The following is a 21340-nucleotide window of genomic DNA, read 5'->3' on the forward strand; positions in this document are numbered from 1 at the left end:
CCACTCCGGCTCAGTTCACCCACACTCATGTCCGCTCACTTGTACTCGCACTAAATCCCCCTACACTCATGGCCACTAAATAAGACTCATGTTCATTCACAGACACCACTCACTCGCGCTCGCTCGGTCTACACACCCAACAGCACATGCATATGAATTCATTTCCGCTCACACCCATCCAGTTGCACTCATGTACGCTCGCACTTACAACCACTCAGGCTCAGTCCACTCACACTCACAACCACGCATATTTACTCATGGGAACTAATCTGCACCAGTAGCTACTAAATAAAATTCATGTCCATTCATGCCTAACCACTCACTCGCACTCTCTCAGTACACGCCCCCAACATGCACCACCATACTAACTCACTTCCACTGACACTCATCCACTTGCGCTCATGTACGCTCCACTAACAACCACTCAGGCTCAGTCCATCCGCACTCACAACCACTCACTTGCACTCGCACTAACTCCCATTCACTCATGGCCACTAATTAAAGCTCATATCCATACACACACAATCCCTCACTCGTCTTCGCTCAGTCTATAAACCACCCACATATACAAGTATACGAACTCATGTCTGCTCACACTCATCCACTTGCACTCATGTATGCTCTCACTCACAACCATTCAGTCTCAGTCCACCCACACCCACAACCAAGCATTTGTACTCGCACTAACTTCATCTACACTAATGGCCACTAATTAAATCTCATGTCCATACACACACAATCCCTCACTCACCCTCGCTCAGTCTACACACCCAACATACACAAGCATACGAACTCATGTCCGCTCACACTCATTCACTCGCACTCAGGTATGCTCTCACTCACAACCATTCAGTCTCAGACCCTCACACCCACAACCAAGAATATGTACTCGCACTAACTCCATCTACACTAATGGCCACTAATTAAAGCTCATGTCCATAACACACAATCACTCACTCGCCCTCGCTCAGTGTACACCCCCAACATACACAAGCATACCACCTCATGTCCGCTCACACTCATCCACATGCACTCTCTCACACAGAACCATTCAGTCTCAGTCCACCCACACTCACAGCCACTCATTTTTACTCATGCTAACTACACCTACACTCATACACACTAATAAAAATTCATGTTCATTTACGCACAACCAATCACTCTCATTCACTTAGTCTACTACCCCATACACAACCATAAGAACTCATTTCCGCTTACTATCACCCACTTTCTCTCATGTATGCGCTCCACTCACAGCCACTCTGACTCAGTCCACCCACTCACAACCAGTCAGTTGTGCTCACTCTAACACCACCTATATTCTTAGCCAGTAATAAAACGAATGCCATTAACACACAGCCTCGCATTCGCTCAGCCTATCCCCCTTACACAGCCTTACGAACTCATTTCCGCTCCCACTCATCCACTTGAACTCGTGTAGGCTCGCACTCACAACCACTCGGCTCAGTTCAACTACACTCAGAACCACTCATTTTTGCTCACTCTAACTACACCTACACTCATAGCTACTAATTAAAATTCATGTCCATTCACGCACAACCACTCACTCGAACTCGCTAAGTCTATTCCCCCATACACAACCATACTCATTTCTACTGACACTCATCCACTTGCACTCATGCACGCTCCACTCACAACCACTAAGGCTCAGTCCACCCACACTCACATCCAATCACTTGTACTCGCACTGACTCGCCCTACACACATGGACACTAATTAAAACTCATGTCCATTCACACACAACCACTCACTTACACTCGCTCAGTCTACACCCCCAACACGCACAACCATATATGAACTCATTTCCGCGCACACTTATCCACTTGGACATGCTTCAACTCAAAACCATTCAGTCTTAGTCCACCCACACTCACAACCACTCATTTGTACTCACGCTAACTACACCTACACATATAGACACTAATAAAAATTCATGTCCAAGTTACGCACAACCACTCACTCGCACTCGCTCCGACTACTCCTCCATACACAACCACGCACTCATTTCCGCTTGCTCCCATCCACTTTCCCTCATGTGCGCTCCACTCAGGCTAATAAAACTCATGCCAATAACACACAGCTTCGCACTCGCTCAGCCACACCCCCATACACAACCTTACGAACTCATTTCCGTTCACACTCATCCACTTGCACTCACGTACGCTCGCACTCACTTTTGAGTGTGGGTGGAGTATGGTTTTGAATGCGAGCTTACAAGTGGATGAGTGTGAGCGGAGATGAGTTGGCGAGTGAGTGGCTGTGTGTGAATGTACATTAGGTTTAAATAGTGGCTATGAGTGTCGGCGAAGTTAGTGTGAGTACAAATGAGTGGTTTTGAGTGTAGGTCTACTGAGCCTGAGTGGTTGTGGGTGCGAGCGTACATGACTGCAAGTGGACGAGTGTGGGTGGAAATGCATTCGTATGGTTTTGTATGTTAGAACTTGTGTCATTGATGAATAAAGCTAGTTGAGTGTCACATGACAGTCCTTTACGAAACCCATGTTGATTAGGATGAAAAAAGGCGATAGAAATTAACGCCACACAGCGAAGGAAGGCAAAGGTGAACTGCAGCGCAGTGCAGCCTCTCCAACGCACTGTTACATTGAAGGCAGCGGTGGCGTCCCACGTGGAGGTGCGCAGAACTAGAACCTGTTGACATAGGCAGCGTCATCACAATGTATGGCGCCGACTGAGGAGTGAGCCCACTACGCTCACTTTATCCGTGTGCATGCGCTACTGTCATCTGATATTGCAGGTCGCCAGGAAATTTTACCATGTGAGAGTAAAGCACATGCTCCATTAGTTTTGAAGAGACGCTTGTTAGTGAAATAGGACGATAACTAGAACATAAAGGTGGAGGACCTTTTTTCGGAATTGGAACAACCTTGCCTATTTTCCAGTCTTCCGGCACCACTCCTGGAGTCCTGATGACAACGATTGCTGAAAAATATGACATAAAATGACGCTGACAACCTTTTTGGTGTGTTTTAGTACTTTTGAGTTGATACCATCGACACCTGATGAAGATGTAAGTTTTAGCGAGTCTATAATTTTCGCGATACCGGAAGGATTGAAAATGATATCAGGCATGACTGCGTGATCATAGCTAGAGAAATCTGGTGAAGTGTTGGCGGGTTCTTGCGTAAATACGGATGTGAATGTGTGGTTAAGTTCTTCAGCTATTTTATTGCCAGGGATTGGACGGTTCTGCTGATCACAGAGTTGTAACGGTTGCGAGTGTTTGGGACAAATCGTATTCCAAAACTTTTTAGGGTTATTTTTTATCATTGTTGGCAAGACTGATGAATAAAAAGAGCGTTTAGTTTTGCTAACAAGTGATTCAAACTCCTTTTCCGCTGCGTAATATTTTTGCCATGAACATTGGTTGTTAGTTTTTTTAGCTGAGCGGAATAGCCTTTTCTTTTTGTTGTTAAGACGTTTCAACGTGATGTTAAATCATGGTGATGACTGTTTTTCTCTTATAGTAGTAGTTATAGTAGTAGTATGTGCGTTAGTATCAACTCATGTATTTTGTACTTAAAAAGTAACCAGTTAGTTTCTACAGAGCGTTTTGAAAAATCGTGAAGAAGCCAGATGCAAAATTCTTCTAGTGCTGCATTAATTTTCGATTAATTCCCTCAGTCGTATAGTGTTATTGTTTTCATTATTTTAGGCGTATGCGGAAGATGACAATGACAGGAACCGTGCAAAATTGAATGGTCACTAAGCCCTGGCAAATATGTGAGCGGAGATATATCATATCGGGCTCGGAAGCTAAAATCAGATCGAGTGTGTTTGATGAATTGCTACCGCGACGCGTCGGCTCTTTGACTGTTCGCGTTAGTCGAAACGTTAGGCAAGTGTTTACGAAGTCACTTTCGCTGCTGTTTTGTGATAGAACTGAGGCAAGATTTGACCAAGTTATCGCAGGGAAATTGAAGTCTCCGAAAAGCAGGATAGGCGATAGACGGTATGCGCTGGCTACTGAGAAGAGGACCTCGTGGAACTCGGCAACGAAAGAAATATCAGCATCAGGAGGGCGATAACAACCGCCAATTACTATAGGTGGATAAGAGGCGTTGCTAATAACAAATGTAATTTCTAAGGGGGAGGATGGTCCTAAATTCAGTGCACTGAAGGCTGCAGTGGGCGGCTATCAGTACACCACCACCACGTTTATTATATCGATCACGCCGGAAAACATTGAAATCTGAAGAAAGCGAAAGTACTTCGGAGTCTGAGATTGATGAATTGAGCCACGTTTCGGTAATAATGACCAGGTTAGATTCTGTTGTGTGAATTAAATTACGGAGAGCATCAAGCGTTGGCAAAAGGCTTCGAATATTAGTATATAAAAAAGAGATGTGTTAGGACGCGAATGATTTCCTTCTAAGAGTTTAAAGGGTGGGGAATAACCTGCTGAATGCTGTGGTCACATATGTAGGTTTTGTTTCTGATGATTAGTTTGTTGTGTCTAAGTTTATATTTTCCTTTCTGTGCTTTACCGAATTCCAGGAGGTGCTTTCTAGCGGAAAGCGTGTGCGGACAGTAATCTTCAGAAATACTATAACCTACAACTTTTAGTTTCTTGGCACATGAAAGTAGCTTTTCTTTTACCTTAAAGTGGACGAATTTAGCGATGATTGGTCGGTCACGGTCCGTTCTGAACTTTCGCAGCCTTTGAGCTCTTTCAGTATCAAGAGGAACTAGCGTAGTATCTAATAGCGTACTACAATGGCGCAACACACACAAAGAAACCCGGGAAGCCGACGAAAACGGTACAGGAGACGCCGCCTTCGCACGCAGCGGCAAGCTGGTTCTCGCCCGACGCCAAGCAAACCACAACTATAATTGCGATAGGCCAAGTGCGGATGACGGGTTGTGTGACGTAACCCAAACGGCGGCGAATGATCACACCATATCGCTGCGTGTATTTTGTTTTTTTTTAGGACTCCAGGTCTGTTCTCCCTATCCTGCTACTTAACACCGCGGCTCCATTTATTCTGTTGGCGTCGGCACTCCATCAAAACTGAGCAGAGGGTCGCCGTTAAAGTGAGGAATATTTTTTACAGTTCGCACTCACAATCACTCAGCTCAGTTCAACCACACTCAGAACCACTCATGTTTAATCACTCTAACTACACCTACACTCATAACTATATACTAATTAAAATTCATGTCCACTCACACACAACCACTCACTCAAACTCGCTCAGCCTATTCTCCCATATATACACAACGATACTAACTCATTTCCACTGACGATCATCCACTTGCATTCATGTACACTCCACTCACAACCACTCAGGCTCAGTCCACCCACATTCATGTCCGCTCACTTGTACTCGCACTAAATCCACTAAACTTATGACCACTAATTAAAATTCATGTTCATTCACACAGTCACTCGCACTCGCTCAGTCTACACCTCCAACATGCACAACCATATGAACTCATTTCCACTCATACTCATCCAGTTGCACTAATGTACACTCGCACTCACAACCACTCATTTTTACTCATGGGAACTAATCTACACTAGTAGCTACTAAGTAAAATTCATGTCCATTCATGCCTAACCACTCACTTGCACTCTTTCAGTCTACGCCCCCAACATGCACAACCATATGAACTCCTTTCCACTCATACTCATCCAGTTGCACACATGTACACTCGCACTCACAACCACTCATTTTTACTCATGGGAACTAATCTAAACTAGTAGCTACTAAGTAAAATTCATGTCCATTCATGCCTAACCACTCACTTGCACTCTTTCAGTCTACGTCCCCAGCATGCACAACCATACTAACTCATTTCCACTGACACTCATACACTTGCACTCATGTACGCTCCACTCACAACTACTCAGGCTCAGTCCACACACACTCACAACCACTCACTTGTATTCGCACTAACTCCCCTTACACTCATGGCCACAAATTAAAGCTCATATCCGTACACACACAATCCCTCACTCGCCCTCGCTCAGTCTATACAACCCCCACATACACAGGCATACGAACTCATGTCTGCTCACTCATCCACTTGCACTCATGTATGCTCTCACTCACAACCATTCAGTCTCAGTCCACCCACACCCCCAACCAAGCATTTCTCCTCATCTACACTAATGGCCCCTAATAAAGCTTATGTCAATACAAACACAATCACTCACTCGCCCTCGCTCAGTCTACACCCCCAACATACACAAGCATACGCACTCATGTCCGCTCACACTCATCCACTTGCACTCATGTACGATCTCACTCACAACCATTCAGTCTCAGGCCACCCACACTCACAACCACTCATTTGTACTCACGCTAACTACACCTGCACTCATAGGCACTAATAAAAATTCATGTCCGTTTACGCACAACCACTCACTCGCACTCGCTCAGTCTACTCTCCTATGCACAACCATAAGAACTGATTTTCGCTTACTCTCACCTGCTTTCCCTCATGTATACTCTCCACTCACAGCCACTCAGGCTCAGTCCACCCACTCACAATCAGTCAGTTGTACTGACACTAACACCACCTACATTCTTAGCCACAAATAAAACTAATGCCATTAACACACAGCATCGCACTCGGTCAGCCTATCCCTCTTGCACAGCCTTACGAACTCATTTCCGCTCACAATCATCCACTTGCATTCATGTAGGCTCGCACTCCCAACCACTCGGCTCAGTTCAACTACACTCAGAACCACTCATTTTAGCTCACTCTAAGTACACCTACACTCATAGCTACTAATTAAAATTCATGTCCATTCACGCACAACCACTCACTCGAACTCGCTCAGTCTATTCCCCATACACAACGATACTAACTCATTTCCACTGACGATCATCCGCTTGCATTCATGTACACTCTACTCCCAACCACTCCAGCTCAGTTCACCCACACTCATGTCCGCTCACTTGTACTCGCACTAAATCCCCCTACACTCATGGCCACTAATTAAAACTCATGTTCATTCACACACACCACTCACTCGCACTCGCTCAGTCTACACCCCCAACAGTACAAGCATATGAACTCATTTCCGCTCACACTCATCCAGTTTCACTCATGTACGCTCGCACTTACAACCACTCAGGCTCAGTCCACCCACACTCACAACCACGCATTTTTACTCATGGGAACTAATCTGCACCAGTAGCTACTAAATAAAATTCATGTCCATTCATGCATCACCACTCACTCGCACTCTCTCAGTACACGACCCCAACATGCACAACCATACTAACTGATTTCCTCTGACACTCATCCACTTGCACTCATGTACAATCCACTAACAACCACTCAGGCTGCAGTCGACCCACACACACAACCACTCACTTGCACTCGCACTAACTCCCATTATACTCATGGCCACTAATTAAAGCTCATATCCATACACACAATCTCTCACTCACCCTCGCTCAGTCTATACACCACCCACATATACAAGCATACGAACTCATGTCTGCTCACACTCATCCACTTGCACTCATGTATGCTCTCACTCACAACCATTCAGTCTCAGTCCACCCACACCCACAACCAAGCATTTGTACTCGCACTAACTTCATCTACACTAATGGCCACTAATTAAATCTCATGTCCATACACACACAATCCCTCACTCACCCTCGCTCAGTCTACACCCCCCACATACACAAGCATACAAACTCATGTCCGCTTACAATCATCCACTTGCACTCAGGTATGCTCTCACTCACAACCATTCAGTCTCAGTCCACCCACACCCACAACCAAGCATTTGTACTCGCACTAACTTCATCTACACTAATGGCCACTAATTAAATCTCATGTCCATACACACACAATCCCTCACTCACCCTCGCTCAGTCTACACCCCCCACATACACAAGCATACAAACTCATGTCCGCTTACAATCATCCACTTGCACTCAGGTATGCTCTCACTCACAACCATTCAGTCTCAGTCCACCCACACCCACAACCAAGCATTTGTACTCGCACTAACTTCATCTACACTAATGGCCACTAATTAAATCTCATGTCCATACACACACAATCCCTCACTCACCCTCGCTCAGTCTACACCCCCCACATACACAAGCATACAAACTCATGTCCGCTTACAATCATCCACTTGCACTCAGGTATGCTCTCACTCACAACCATTCAGTCTCAGTCCACCCACACCCACAACCAAGCATTTGTACTCGCACTAACTTCATCTACACTAATGGCCACTAATTAAATCTCATGTCCATACACACACAATCCCTCACTCACCCTCGCTCAGTCTACACACCCAACATACACAAGCATACGAACTCATGTCCGCTCACACTCATTCACTTGCACTCAGGTATGCTCTCACTCACAACCATTCAGTCTCAGACCCTCACTCCCACAACCAAGAATATGTACTCGCACTAACTCAATCTACACTAATGACCACTAATTAAAGCTCATGTCCATAACACACAATCACTCACTCGTCCTCGCTCAGTCTACACCCCCCACATACACAAGCATACAAACTCATGTCCGCTTACAATCATCCACTTGCACTCATATACGCTCTCACTCACAACCATTAAGTCTCAGTCCACCCACACTCACAACCACTCATTTGTACTCATGCTAACTACACCTACACTCTTAGACACTAATAAAAATTTATGTTCATTTACGCACAACCACTCACTCGCATTCGCTCCGACTACTCCCCCATACACCACCATAAGAACTAATTTCCGCTTACTATCACCCACTTTCCCTCATGTATGCGCTCCACTCACAGCCACTCTGACTCAGTCCACCCACTCACAACCAGTCAGTTGTGCTCACCCTAACACTATCTACATTCTTAGCCAGTAATAAAACGAATGCCATTAACACACAGCCTCCCACTCGCTCAGCCTATCCCCCTTGCACAGCCTTACGAACTCATTTCCGCTCACACTCATCCACTTGCATTCGTGTAGGCTCGCACTCACAACCACTCGGCTCAGTTCAACTACACTCAGAAACACTCATTTTTGCTCACTCTAACTCGCTAAGTCTATTCCCCCATACACAACCACACTAACTAATTTCCAATGACACTCATCCACGCACTCATGTACGCTCCACTCACAACCACTCAGGCTCAGTCCACCCATACTCACATCCAATCACTTGTACTCGCACTAACTCCCCCTACACACATGGACACTAATTAAAACTCATGTCCATTCACACACAACCACCCACTCACACTCGCTCAGTCTACACCCCCAACACGCACAACCATATGAACTCATTTCCGCGCACTTATCCACTTGCACATGCTTCAACTCAAAACCATTCAGTCTTAGTCCACCCACATTCACAACCACTCATTTGTACTCACGCTAACTACACCTACACTCATAGACACTAATAAAAATTCATGTCCATTTACGCACAACCACTCACTCGCACTCGCTCCGACTGCTCCCCCATACACAACCACGCACTCATTTCCGCTTGCTCTCATCCACTTTCCCTCATGTGCGCTCCACTCAGGCTCAGTTTACCCACACTCACAACCAGTCATTTGTACTCAAACTAACGCCACGCATATACTCATAGCCACTAATAAAACTCATGCCAATAACACACAGCCTCGCACTCGCTCAGCCACACCCCCATACACAACCTTACGAACTCATTTCCGTTCACACTCATCCACTTGCACTCACGTACGCTCGCACTCACTTTTGAGTGTGGGTTGAGTATGGTTTTGAATGCGAGCTTACAAGTGGATGAGTGTGAGCGGAGATGAGTTGGCGAGTGAGTGGCTGTGTGTGAATGTACATTAGGTTTAAATAGTGGCTATGAGTGTCGGCGAAGTTAGTGTGAGTACAAATGAGTGGTTTTGAGTGTAGGTCTACTGAGCCTGAGTGGTTGTGGGTGCGAGCGTACATGAGTGCAAGTGGACGAGTGTGTGTGGAAATGCGTAAGTATGGTTTTGTATGTGGGGTTGTAGACTGAGCTAGCGCGAGTGAGTGGTTGTGTTAATGGACAGGAGGTTGAATTAGTGGCTATGAATTTAGGTGGAGTTATAGGGAGTAGAAATGAGTGGTTGTGAGTGTGAGTGGACTGAGCCTGAGTGGTTATGAGTGCGAGTGTGCATGAGAGCAAGTGGATGATTGTGAGCGGAAATGAGTTCGTATGGTTGTGTATGTGGAAGTATAGACTGAGCGAGTGCGATTGACTGGGTGTGTCTGAATTGACAGGAGGTTGAATTAGTGGCTATGAGTGTAGGTGGAGTAGTACAAATGAGTGTTGTGAGTGTGGTGGACTGAACCTGATGGTTGTTAGTGCGAGCGCGCATGAGTGCAAGTAGATGAGTGTAGGGGCAAATGAGTTGGTATGGCTGTGTATGGGGAGAGCGTGGGGAGTGTGTATGGGGATGAGTGTGGTGGAAATGTGTTTGTATGGTTTTGTATGTGGGGGTGTAGATTGAGGGAGTGCGAGCGAGTGTAATGTACTGAATCACTTTTATAGTCTGGTAATTTAGTAATGCAATGAATTACATTTTGAGAATAATTTCGCAGCAAAGGTAATTAATTCTTTTCTCAAATTCTTTTGATAGATTCACCCCTGCTCTTTCGACAGACAACGTTGAGAGTGCCGCGAAAGCAGGAACGACGTGCGGTGAGCCTGGGCCAGCGTAACGAATCGGCAAAAGGAGAAATATTTTGAGAATTGTGTACTGTGTACTCATACTATCTGCACCTACACTCATACCCACTAATTAAAACTCATGTCCATTCACGCACAACCACTCACTCGCACCTGCCCGGAGTTCTGCCCCATACACAGCCATTTACAAACTCATTTGAGCTCAAACTCATGGACTTGAACTGCACTGCACTGTGAGTGCACGAATGAGTGGTTGTGTATAAATGGACCTGAGTTTTAATTAGTGGCTATGAGTAGGTGGAGTTAGTGCGAGTACAAATCAGTGGTTATGGGTGGACTGAACCAGAGCCGTTGTGAGTGTGAACGTACATGAGTGCAAGTGGATGAGTGTGACCGGAAATGAGTGCGTATGGTCGTATATGTATATGGGGTGTATTGAATGAGCGAGTGAGTGGTTATGTTTGGGTGAGTGGTTTTGTGTGCAGTTGAACTGAGCGCGATGTCATTAATGATTGTGAGTGAGTGGCACTGAGTGTGAGCCGACGAGAGTGCGTGTTTTTGAGGGTGAATCTTAGTAGCCATGGGTGAGAAGGGAGTCATTTTATAAGCTTATTCATACTCACACACATACACGATCTTACTTTTATGATATATGAATGTGAGCGGCTGTGTTTATCAGTAGCCACTTCTCATGGTTCCAAAATATGTTTTAGCAAATTTCGAGACTGTTTTTCTGTCATATTATGGATTGAAGTAATCCCCTACATAATTTCATTTCTAAACCAGTAAAGTATTTCATTACGTATGCCAATTATCAGAAGTGATTAAATTAATGTAATCGAACTACTGCTGTTTAGTTAGGTTCATGATTCAGTTATGCGTCTCAGTTAAGTGAATGGCACTCCTGAATTAATTCCGTCGCCATAAATGCGAAGATTGCCTTACGAAGACCGCTTTGCACATTTAATTCTTAATTTATGTTTCTTTAGTTCATTTCGCACAATGAATTCGTAATCAGGACCGGGTTAATTGGAGGAATATGGAAAATGCTTTCGATCTGGGGTAGGCATCGTCCGGCTGATACGGGAAAACCACTGGTGCGTTCGGCCAGTCGGAGCAACTTTTTATTTAAATAAAAATTTTTTTTATTTGAGTAGGTTGCTGTCCACCCAACACATAGGTGCCAAGCTCAAAGCAGCCCAGTTAGAATAATCATTTGTTGGAAGGTAGGAAGTTTCAGTCTGAGGCTATCGGCAGAGAAAGTACTTACGAAATTTGCCAAGGCGACCAATAAGCTTAATCTTACCAGTTTTATATTGCTGTTAGTCATTTCCGTCAGGAGTATCCCTGAACTACGGCAAAGTCCATACCGAGAGTTCCATAGCAGCGGTCCACGCCAAACGCCTGTAGCATCAAAAAGAGGCGGCAGGTGAAATGCGAACGCAGTTAAACCTGATTCTCAATAGAAAAGTACTATTGAAAGTGATGGAGACGAGCGAAAAGAAATACAGACGAATGGTGGCACACTTCTCCATGGCGGAACCCAAGGTAGGAGTACCCCTCCGGGTATCGGTGGAACGGTGTACAATACAATAGCATTTCCTTCAGAAAATCCGCGCAGTGTCCGCATGTTGCGACAACGGAAAATCGGCGGTGCCCGTGAAATTCCGGCTTGATTCGGCACGCGGCAACAAGCGCAAGGCACCCCGCGACGTGGCGCTTTCGGTAGATGGCGCATTTCTGCGTGCACCTCCGCTTTCGGCCGCAGCACGCAGATGAGCTTAAAGCGCAGTGAGAACGGTCCCTGGCTGCTGAGTTTGAAGCGCAGTGAAACGGTCCCTGGCTGCACGGCGTATCAGCGGTACCCGAGCGGCCTGGCTGCGTGCTCTCTCCCTCTCTTCTTGCGAGCCTCCGGGATGAGCGGCTCACCGATGGGTGCTAGAAACGTGGCGCAAAATTCGCGCGCTGGCGGGGGTCAGAAGTAGTCTGGAGAGGGAGGAGGGGGCGGTGCTCGCGTGCTGTACCGGAAGCGAGCACCTACGTCACGTGACGCAAAAGGCGGGGTAAGAGTGAGCCAATCGGAGCGCGTGTTGCGGAGAGGGCGTCCGCCGCAAGGAACGCGTCCCAGCTGAGCGACGAGACGCGACGATGCTGCGTCGTCGGTGGGTTCGTGACCGGGTCTCGGTGACCTGATGATGCGGGGCCCGGGTCCGGCCCGGCTCTGCGGCTTCTGCGCGCTGGTGGTGCTGCTCTGCGCGTCCGCGGCGCGCGGCTGCTCGCCGGGTCCCGGCGGGGGCCGACGGCGCAGTCCGCGCAAGTTGACGCCGCTGGTGTTCAAGCAGCACGTTCCGAATGTGCCAGAGAACATGCTGGCAGCGAGCGGACTGCCCGAGGGACGCGTGGACCGCAGCCACAAGAGGTTCCGAGACCTCGTGCCCAACTACAATGCGGATATCATATTCAAGGACGAAGAAGGCACCGGCGCCGACAGGCTCATGACGCAGGTGAGCATAGTTCACGGCCACATCGATGAAAGAGAAGTGCCATCCGCTGCTCCCTGCATCAAAATGCTGGTAGAGAAGAATACCATAAATGGTTTTGTTCGCGTCGATCTGATCTCGAAGGGAAACAATTGGCCGTGCTGCTTTCGGGATATTTATCTGCTTTTTTTTTTTTATCTACGTCAATCAGGCAAAGTTTGAGTGTTGTTTCTTCATTCGTCTTATATGTTTAATTAACCGGAATTAATCTTGTTTTGATTATGTTCCAACTTTGGGCAGCGTGTGAACAATTTTATCTATACTCGTATCTAAAACGGCGGTTCACAACCGGGTGTCTCAGCAGCATTGTGCGCGTATGCCAACCACGCAAGCATTCAATATATGGGGAGTACGAATGGGCACCCATCCCCCTCCCCTCGAAATCCAGCTACTCAACACCCCCCTTTGCTCTTGATAGGAATTGGCCCCCTTTTTCCCCTTCGTTTGGTACAGCACATGGCCTGCGCCGACCATCATTGCATGACTGGATTTTTTTCTCTCTTGTGTGTGGGTTTGGTGCTGTTCCAACGTCATGCCGAGGATCTCTGGTCGCGGATAGGTATAAGTTGCGACTGTAACAGGTTTTATCGCCCTAGCCGCTTTACTGCTACTTCTCTTTCATGACGGTTCAGAAAAACAAAAAGTGTCAAAGTTTACGCCAGTTGCGTATGTCTCAAATTTCAGTGTGAGCTACCTTACAAGCCCCCGCCACCCTTCATCCCCTCCTATTTCTTTTTTTGTCGATCTCTGGCCCCGTCCTGATATATACCGCAACGAACTGCATTCCTCCGCACTGCACCTTTCCTTATAACCGCTCATAATCTCTACATGAGGACCCGCATTATATGTGAAACTTCGGTAGAGCGACGGCGATCTCTGCGTCAACTCTGCAGTGCATGAATCAATAGTGAATTAAGCGCGATGTGTAGCCGGTTGTGGCGGTGTTATCCTGCTGAAGCATCACATTGTGCCGTCCTTCTGTGGCACAGCAGCTACGGATAAACAAAAAAGCTTTAGGTTTATAATCATGGACCTGCTGCTTAAGGATTGGCCGGGGACTGTCACTTCAAAGCGATGCTACCGTACGCAGTGTGTATTCAGACAGCACATGTTTTGACGACTGCGTGAATTTGCGTTTTGAACTCTGCGCGAGGTTCAGAGCCGACCGGGCAGAATTCGTTTGACATTCCGTGTTGCGCGAGACTACAGTGCATAGCGCCGCCAGCGCAGCTCAATGCTGGTCTGAACGATATCGGTTGCGCACGTGCTCGTGAGGAGCTCTGATTTCAGTACACATATGCGCTTAGCTAGGTTAAATGGGGACTCGAGACTGTCTCAAAGGTTGCGACTAAACGGAGGAAAGCGTCGGCCACGAGTCAGTTACGTGTGGTTTGCATATAAGATAGGACATGTTCGTTCATCCTCTCTCGTTTCGGTCATATATTGTCCTCAGCATTTGCTCTCGCATCGTTTCCAAGTTTTCGATTCGACCGTAAAAGGCCCTTGCGTTGCGCTGTAGGTCCCGCAGCTGTTCTAAATTGATGTTGTAACACATATTCATGTCTTCACAGTGTATTGATGTACCGACTAAAGAGCCCCACGCGCATTGGAGTGCGAATGCCCCTTCGCGTGGTCGTGGGGAAAAGTGACAATTCGACGTTCAGGGTAACTCTTCATCCATCCATGTCAGCACATGCATCTTCGACTGCTCTAGTTTCGGCATGCCCTTCTGCACTTCCTGGGGGTGTTTTTCCCCTATGTATGCGCCGTTTAGTGCTGGTGGCTGTTTGCGAGGCCGCACTCTTCATAAAGCGTTTATCGCCGGGTGCAAAGAGCCCCGTCGACACATCGTTCCGACTGTGCATCGATAAGGCACTGATCGAAGCCAGCGACACCCAGTAAACTCCTCTCGCCCTTCAAAGCGGAGAGGCCCGTGTAGTCGTAGAGGTTTCGCTCACCTTGACTTGCGTGGTAAAAGGAACATTGCCGTTTTGATGTAGCTCAGCGTATTGTCGGCGGCTCTGTAGCATTCACACGGTTGTCTCCAGATTTTCTCTCTTTTTTTTTTTTTTTTTTTTACCAGTAGTGACCATTCTGCTTGTCTCTCAACTCCACTCGGCCTGTATGCATACTGACACCGTCCAGTCGCGCCTCGGTGGTCCTGTGCTTTGATTGCTCGACTCTGCTAATATTGTGAAAGTGCTCAACCTATCCCGGTCGCGGCCTCCCCGTTTCGCTAGAGGCGCAACTCAAGACGCCCGCGTGATATGCGATGCGCCACTGTGTGTTATGGAGCGTCATCTACTAAACTGCATCTTTGAAATCTTGTGCACATACCCTTTCTTTTCTCTTATTAATATGAATGCATTGTAATTATGCAGCTGTGTTCTGGTGCTTCTTTATTTACGTTACTTGAATATTCTCTTCGATGGCCCGTCTTTGTTGGGCAGTCGGCGTGTAGTATCCTGTAAAGAAACAGAAATAAATGGCACATCTGTTGAAGGGAGTAAAACGGGTGAAAACACAAATTGTTCTTGTTCGGTTGAGCGAGCGCGGAACATCTCTCCCTTGCGCATGCCTGACTGTCGTCCTTAACGTATAGGGAAACGGAGGGAAGAAATGAAGCAGTGAAGCTTCAGTGAGTCTGTCGGATGAACAACAGATAGATTTTTTAACTCAGAGCGGAGAGGTGACTATATCAGCTCGAAACCATGGCCAGCATCTTTCCAGGATGCTGGCCAGGCGAATTATATTGCGAGTGCACATGTGCAAGATCATCGTTGTGACCTTCATATATGCAATCTTCACTCAAATGCATCATATCAACGCGTGTTTCGTCATGTGCTCATTCTATGTGTTCCTTCCACCGTGTTTTCATTGTGTGTTGCAGCGTATAGGAAATCGCGCAGCTATCCGCAATTTTAAATTTCCGATTTGGGCGCAACTCACTGGCATTTTTCCCCCACTTAGATTCAGGTTTAAGATAGCTGCTCGTCTGAATTGCCCGATTCTTCCCAACTTGCTTTAATCAAGCATGGCTGTAAAATTCATTATGTGCATATTAAGGAATACAGATAAGCGCGAAACTCCCGGCCGCAGTCACCGCTTTTCGCTGGAGGTGAAAAGCAAGGCGCTCACGTGCTGCGCGTTGTCAGTGCACGTTAACGAACCCCAGATGGCCGAAATTTCCGCCTTCCACTGCGGCGTCTCTCATTGCCTGAGTCGCTTTGGGACGTTAAACCCCATGAACCAAACCAGATAAGCGCAAAAAAGGCACGGATGTGTACATTTTATGCGCTTCTGTATATCCTATATATGCACGAATACTCCCAGCAACAAGTATACTTCTCGTTGTGTGCAGCTCGCGTATAATTCTTATCGGCCCTGCCCCCTTTTTGCAGTGTTATCAGGACCGAATAAAGAGAAGGTCCCTTTTCCATCGGGGTCACCGCGCGTGTGATTTTGGGACACCCAAATCGGTCACGCTAGTGCAGTTGCACAACACACTGCATGTATATGTAGAAGAGACGATTAGGACGACAGGAAATACATACGCGTAAAAATCCGCAACAATTCATTAAAATTTATGGTAATTTTTTTTTTAAGTTCCGGGCTATAACTCATACGACCGCAACTGTGTAACTCTTTTTATCAAAGTGGTTTGCTTCCGGTGTCTCACATGTTAATCCAGAGGCAACGCTATCCGCATTCCTTGATTTCCTAATTTTTTTCGAGATTGCCCTGAAGCCACACTTTAAATACTTACCCATACATGGCGAGACTTGGCGGAGTGGTACGATGCATGCTGTACAACTATGAAGAACCAAGTTGAACAAAACGATATAACCTTTATTCACAACTGAAATGCAGTGAGTTATTTTAGGAGTTATGTGATCAAATGAAAGCCGGCGAAGTTTAAAAATACCATGTGGGCTCCGTGTATCATGTAGACCTCGCGAATACAGGGCTCTCATCCGCGACTTGCTAAAACGGTGCCGAATTAACCCATTCTGCGCTGCTCACGACAGAGCTGCGCTTTGCTCTCGCGAGATAAGCTTGAATATCTGCTGACAGCATGCTTTCTCCGGCGCGTCGGCCAACGCCGCTGGGGGTTACCTCCGAGCTTTACTTTTATTATATATTTGTGGCATAATATAAAAATCTTCAATATTGTTATTTTACAATATTTTAAGATCTGCCACCTGTGCTTGTTTGTTAAAGTATTCATTTACGTTTATAATTATGTGCCTGTCATTCCTAAGGTCTTCTAAAAAGATGGAAATATTAGTAAACAAAAATACTAAATAGAATTAAGGAAATCGTAACTGGCGCTGTCCATCAAAATGATCCTGCGTTATCTGAAAGATTGGCTAAATAAAAGCCTTTTTTTTTTTTTAGTTTTCGGATTCTGTTCCTTATTTATTTAGACGTTTTCAAAGGCAATTTTACGACGTAAAGAGTTATATACATGCCGCAGAAATTTAGTAATGTATACCGCTCATAGCTCAAGGTTTGCTTTTAGGTGACCACCCTTCGAACTGGCACGTGCTGAACGCGCTAATTCTTAAAAATTGTCCTTGTGAATTCTGCTAGCGATCTATGAAGCACCCTTGAAGATGTATGCGTTGTAAACGGTGCCATTGTTGGACTTTTCTGGAGTGCAGAGTGACCCTAGTGTGACGTAACCGAGATGCGCCTTCGTCACGTCCACGTGCACGTAGCCGTGGCCAATGGGCACTCCCTCACAAAGGAGGATACGTTCCGCACAAGCGGGTCTGGGGGAACCACGCAGCACCTGCGTTATGGATGGGGCGGCCTGCCCGTCGCGCCCCGCTCGTGATTTATTCGCAGTGTCTCACCTCGACCGTGTGCGGCAAGTGTGTGCGCATTGAGCACGCGCCTGTTTTTTCCACCGAAAGAGATTTATTCTCAGCTTTACAGCTCGAGTGTGTTCTTTTTTTGCTTCCCGCATATTTGAAGCGTAAGCGTGCGTGAAATATACTCGAATTGAACGCGACTCCCTTTGGAGGCCGCAGCGGCAGTCAGAATGGAAAGCACGTGGGGTGCTGGTCACAATAAGTGAGCAAGCCAGTCAGACTTTTTTTCGATCTGTGTGGCTATTTATTCGCTCTATATTATTAACATAACCGCAAAAAATGTGCGTTGCTGTTTGACAACAAGTAATCGTAATTACAAATTGGTCGTACCCTTGTGCGTTCCAAAGGACAGCTGGCTGGCGATGGGCGCCCTCCACCCTTTATCCATGCGCCATAGGCTTGGCCCACAGAACATACACTGTTGCTAATAGTTTTTGCCGCAACGGCTATTGGATGGCTTGCATGTCTGTTTACTGACTGTTGACTGTAGAGCGCATCTTAGACAGCTTACCTGGCATGAAAAAGCCCACCGGGAAGCCGCACTCGTTGGCAGTGCTTTCAAGATTATTGTCGGACACCCCACAGTCTTACTATGCCATGCGTCATTTGCTGTGGACTTCCTCTCTCTTTCTGGAGGAGTCGCATTTTCCAGACATGTTAGTCAGCCGAGCTGTTTTCCTCGCGAAAGCTACACGCAGTCGGCGGCGATTTCCAGGTGTTCACTTCAGGCTTAAACCGTGGACACCGAACTGCTCTAGCGGGTTTATTTTTGCAAAAATCAATAGAAAGTTTGCAGTGTATATTCTCCCAACAATAAGGCCTTCTTATCATGTGCAGATTTGTGGCCGCACATTCTTACACTTTCCTGTATTCAAATTTAAGGCATTAGACGTTCTGTTATTAAATTACTGTCTATGTGTATATATATGGCTTACAGATTATTATGGATAAAAGGAAATGAAGAGAAATATTTGCGATTATTTGAGGATGATTGCATGGACTTCACAACTTTTTCTAAAATTCTCCCATATTCGCTCCCCTTTTCTCACTATGCTTCATGCTACACTTCTCCAATAAAGGGAAAAAGAGGGGGGCGTTCAAACTTAACTTTACGAGTCGAAGCGATAGCGCCTATCTTTGCGTGACATCTTTCACATTTTTTTGCCTAAGTTGGTTTTTGGAGAAATGGAGGCGCAATATATATCTTCTCACAATTTGGAGGGCACCTGCAATTGAAATTAACGGCGTTTCTTCCGTACGGACAAAAGTAAACGAAGCACACAATTTCCTTCTAAAATTTTTTATACGTTGCATAATTGAAACTGGCAGTCATGGTATGCACGAACCGGTAGTAGACGTCAGTGTCCTTTCACTTGGACAAACATTGCTTTCTTATCTCCGGTGCAGAAGCCGTGATTTTAATTTGAATTGAAAAGCATGCTTGGGTCCGCACCTGTACGCATGATGTCAGTTTGAATGCCTGTCCCAAATTAACCTCCTGAAAGGGTGTTAAATGGTATGACACCACCTTGAACGCTGCACAACTAACGGTTGCGACATAACTGTGATTACGAAATCACGTGCATATTTTCTCCGACACGTTTGGAACGATGCCAAATTTTTTCCAAGTACAGTGACGGCGTCGCCTTTCCGACGCAGTAGGCTGTATTCGCCTTCGCGTATAAAACAACTTAATTCGTGAGCGGCGTTTGGAAACTACTGTGCGGTCTAGGCAAGCGCCAGCGTACTTGGGAATCCTGGATTAGAATACTGTTTTCCCGCTCAGCAGTGATCTCGCGAAAACGACGGGAAATTGCATATTTTTTTTTTTTTATTAATCGGATAATGATGTCCTTGTTGCAGATCCAACGAAGCTAGGCTATGAACGAACACTAAATTTTTCATCTCCCTTTTAAGCACGGAAAACTGAATATCTTGCGCCTATTTCTTAACAATAGAAACATCTTTACTAGTCATATGCAAAAATCTTGCGTATTTTAATAACGCTGCTATCCATGTATTGTAACGGATGGTCAAGTAACAGCAACACTATGCTTGAAATCAGCATCTTGAACATGAAGGCTCTTGCGAGACCTTTTTAGAGCTATCGAAAAAAAAAAATTCCACAAAACATCCACGTTGTCACCATGTCTCCATTATTTAAACAGATTCCTTATGCGCATCCAGACGCGAATGGTTGACTCTTGTGTGCCATGCATCCCGTCTTCAGGGTCGTCGCCTGAACCTCACCTGTTCGTGTGTTTTACCTCTTATCGCAAATGTACGCCGGGAGTGGACCGGTGCCCCGCGTTCCCGAGAGGTACACAATTAGGGCCTCCGAAACGTGTGTGGGCCCTCCTCGCCCCCGGCTGCTAAGCAGAAGCAGGCGTCGCGTTTATCTCTGGAACGCAGATTCTGCGTCGGCGAGGCCTTTGTCGGAGGACGCGCAGTGCTGGCCGGGCTTGTTGTCGCGCGTGTTCTTCCCCGCGAAGGTCGTCGACTGAGCAGTGAGCGGGCGCACATCTGGTGCCACCGCCAGGGGCGCTGAATGCGACGTGCGCGCGGACCGCTCAGGTGGCGCCTCCTTGCAAGTTCGTTTCCTTGCCTAAATTGGAGTCACCTGCGCCGGTCGTCCTTTGTCCCGTAGCTGCCCAGATGAACGGTGTCTGGGCGACCGTCTGGTGCACGCTATACGAGCGCGGTTTTTTTTTCTCCTTTGGTTAAGGTAGACACAAAGGCGACGACTCTAAAAATGCTCGTGCTCACTTTTTACCGATGAAAAAATAGTCCAGCTGTTCCCAACGTTACCAGATACTCTAGTAACGTTCGCTGTTTTCCGAAGAGAAAGTCCCAGTGGATAGGGCTTCCTGTGAGCCATTCCGAAAACAGCGGCTCATAAATCAAGTGCGGGAAAACAAATCAGTTTTTATCGCGTGTACAGTCAACAGGCACATATGGCATGTACATGTGGTCAAAGCCGGGAACCTCATTACTTCAATCGGACACAGGAAACATAAAGATAGCGGAAATGAAATGATTGAATTTAATAATATTAAAGGCGATAATTTTTGGTTTAGGGTGCTCCGAGAGTTATAGTGCGCTCCTAGAATGTTTTAGTATATATAGTCGGCCCGTAAGGAAAGCCTAGAAAAAGTGCGGTGGTAAGTCACAACTAGGAAAGTAGAATATGGCCAAACTGGTCGATCAGAATTCAGCGACGGCTCAACAAGGGCCAGACACTCG

General features: G+C 46.5%; 1 protein-coding gene across 1 annotated transcript in view; it reads right to left on the minus strand.

Annotated features, from left to right (window-relative positions):
- Positions 1-17817: 17817 nt before the first annotated feature.
- The window catches only part of LOC146187101 (uncharacterized), a 54551-nt gene continuing 51028 nt past the window's right edge, over positions 17818-21340 (minus strand). The window contains exon 2 of the mRNA XM_084608178.1: positions 17818-17995. Within this exon, the coding sequence (XP_084464304.1) occupies positions 17818-17995 (178 nt within the window). The remainder of the gene's footprint in view (positions 17996-21340) is intronic.

Source organism: Amblyomma maculatum, chromosome 6 (genome assembly GCF_055883805.1).
Source record: "Amblyomma maculatum isolate TAMU_Amacu chromosome 6, ASM5588380v1, whole genome shotgun sequence".
Lineage (NCBI taxonomy): Eukaryota > Metazoa > Arthropoda > Arachnida > Ixodida > Ixodidae > Amblyomma > Amblyomma maculatum.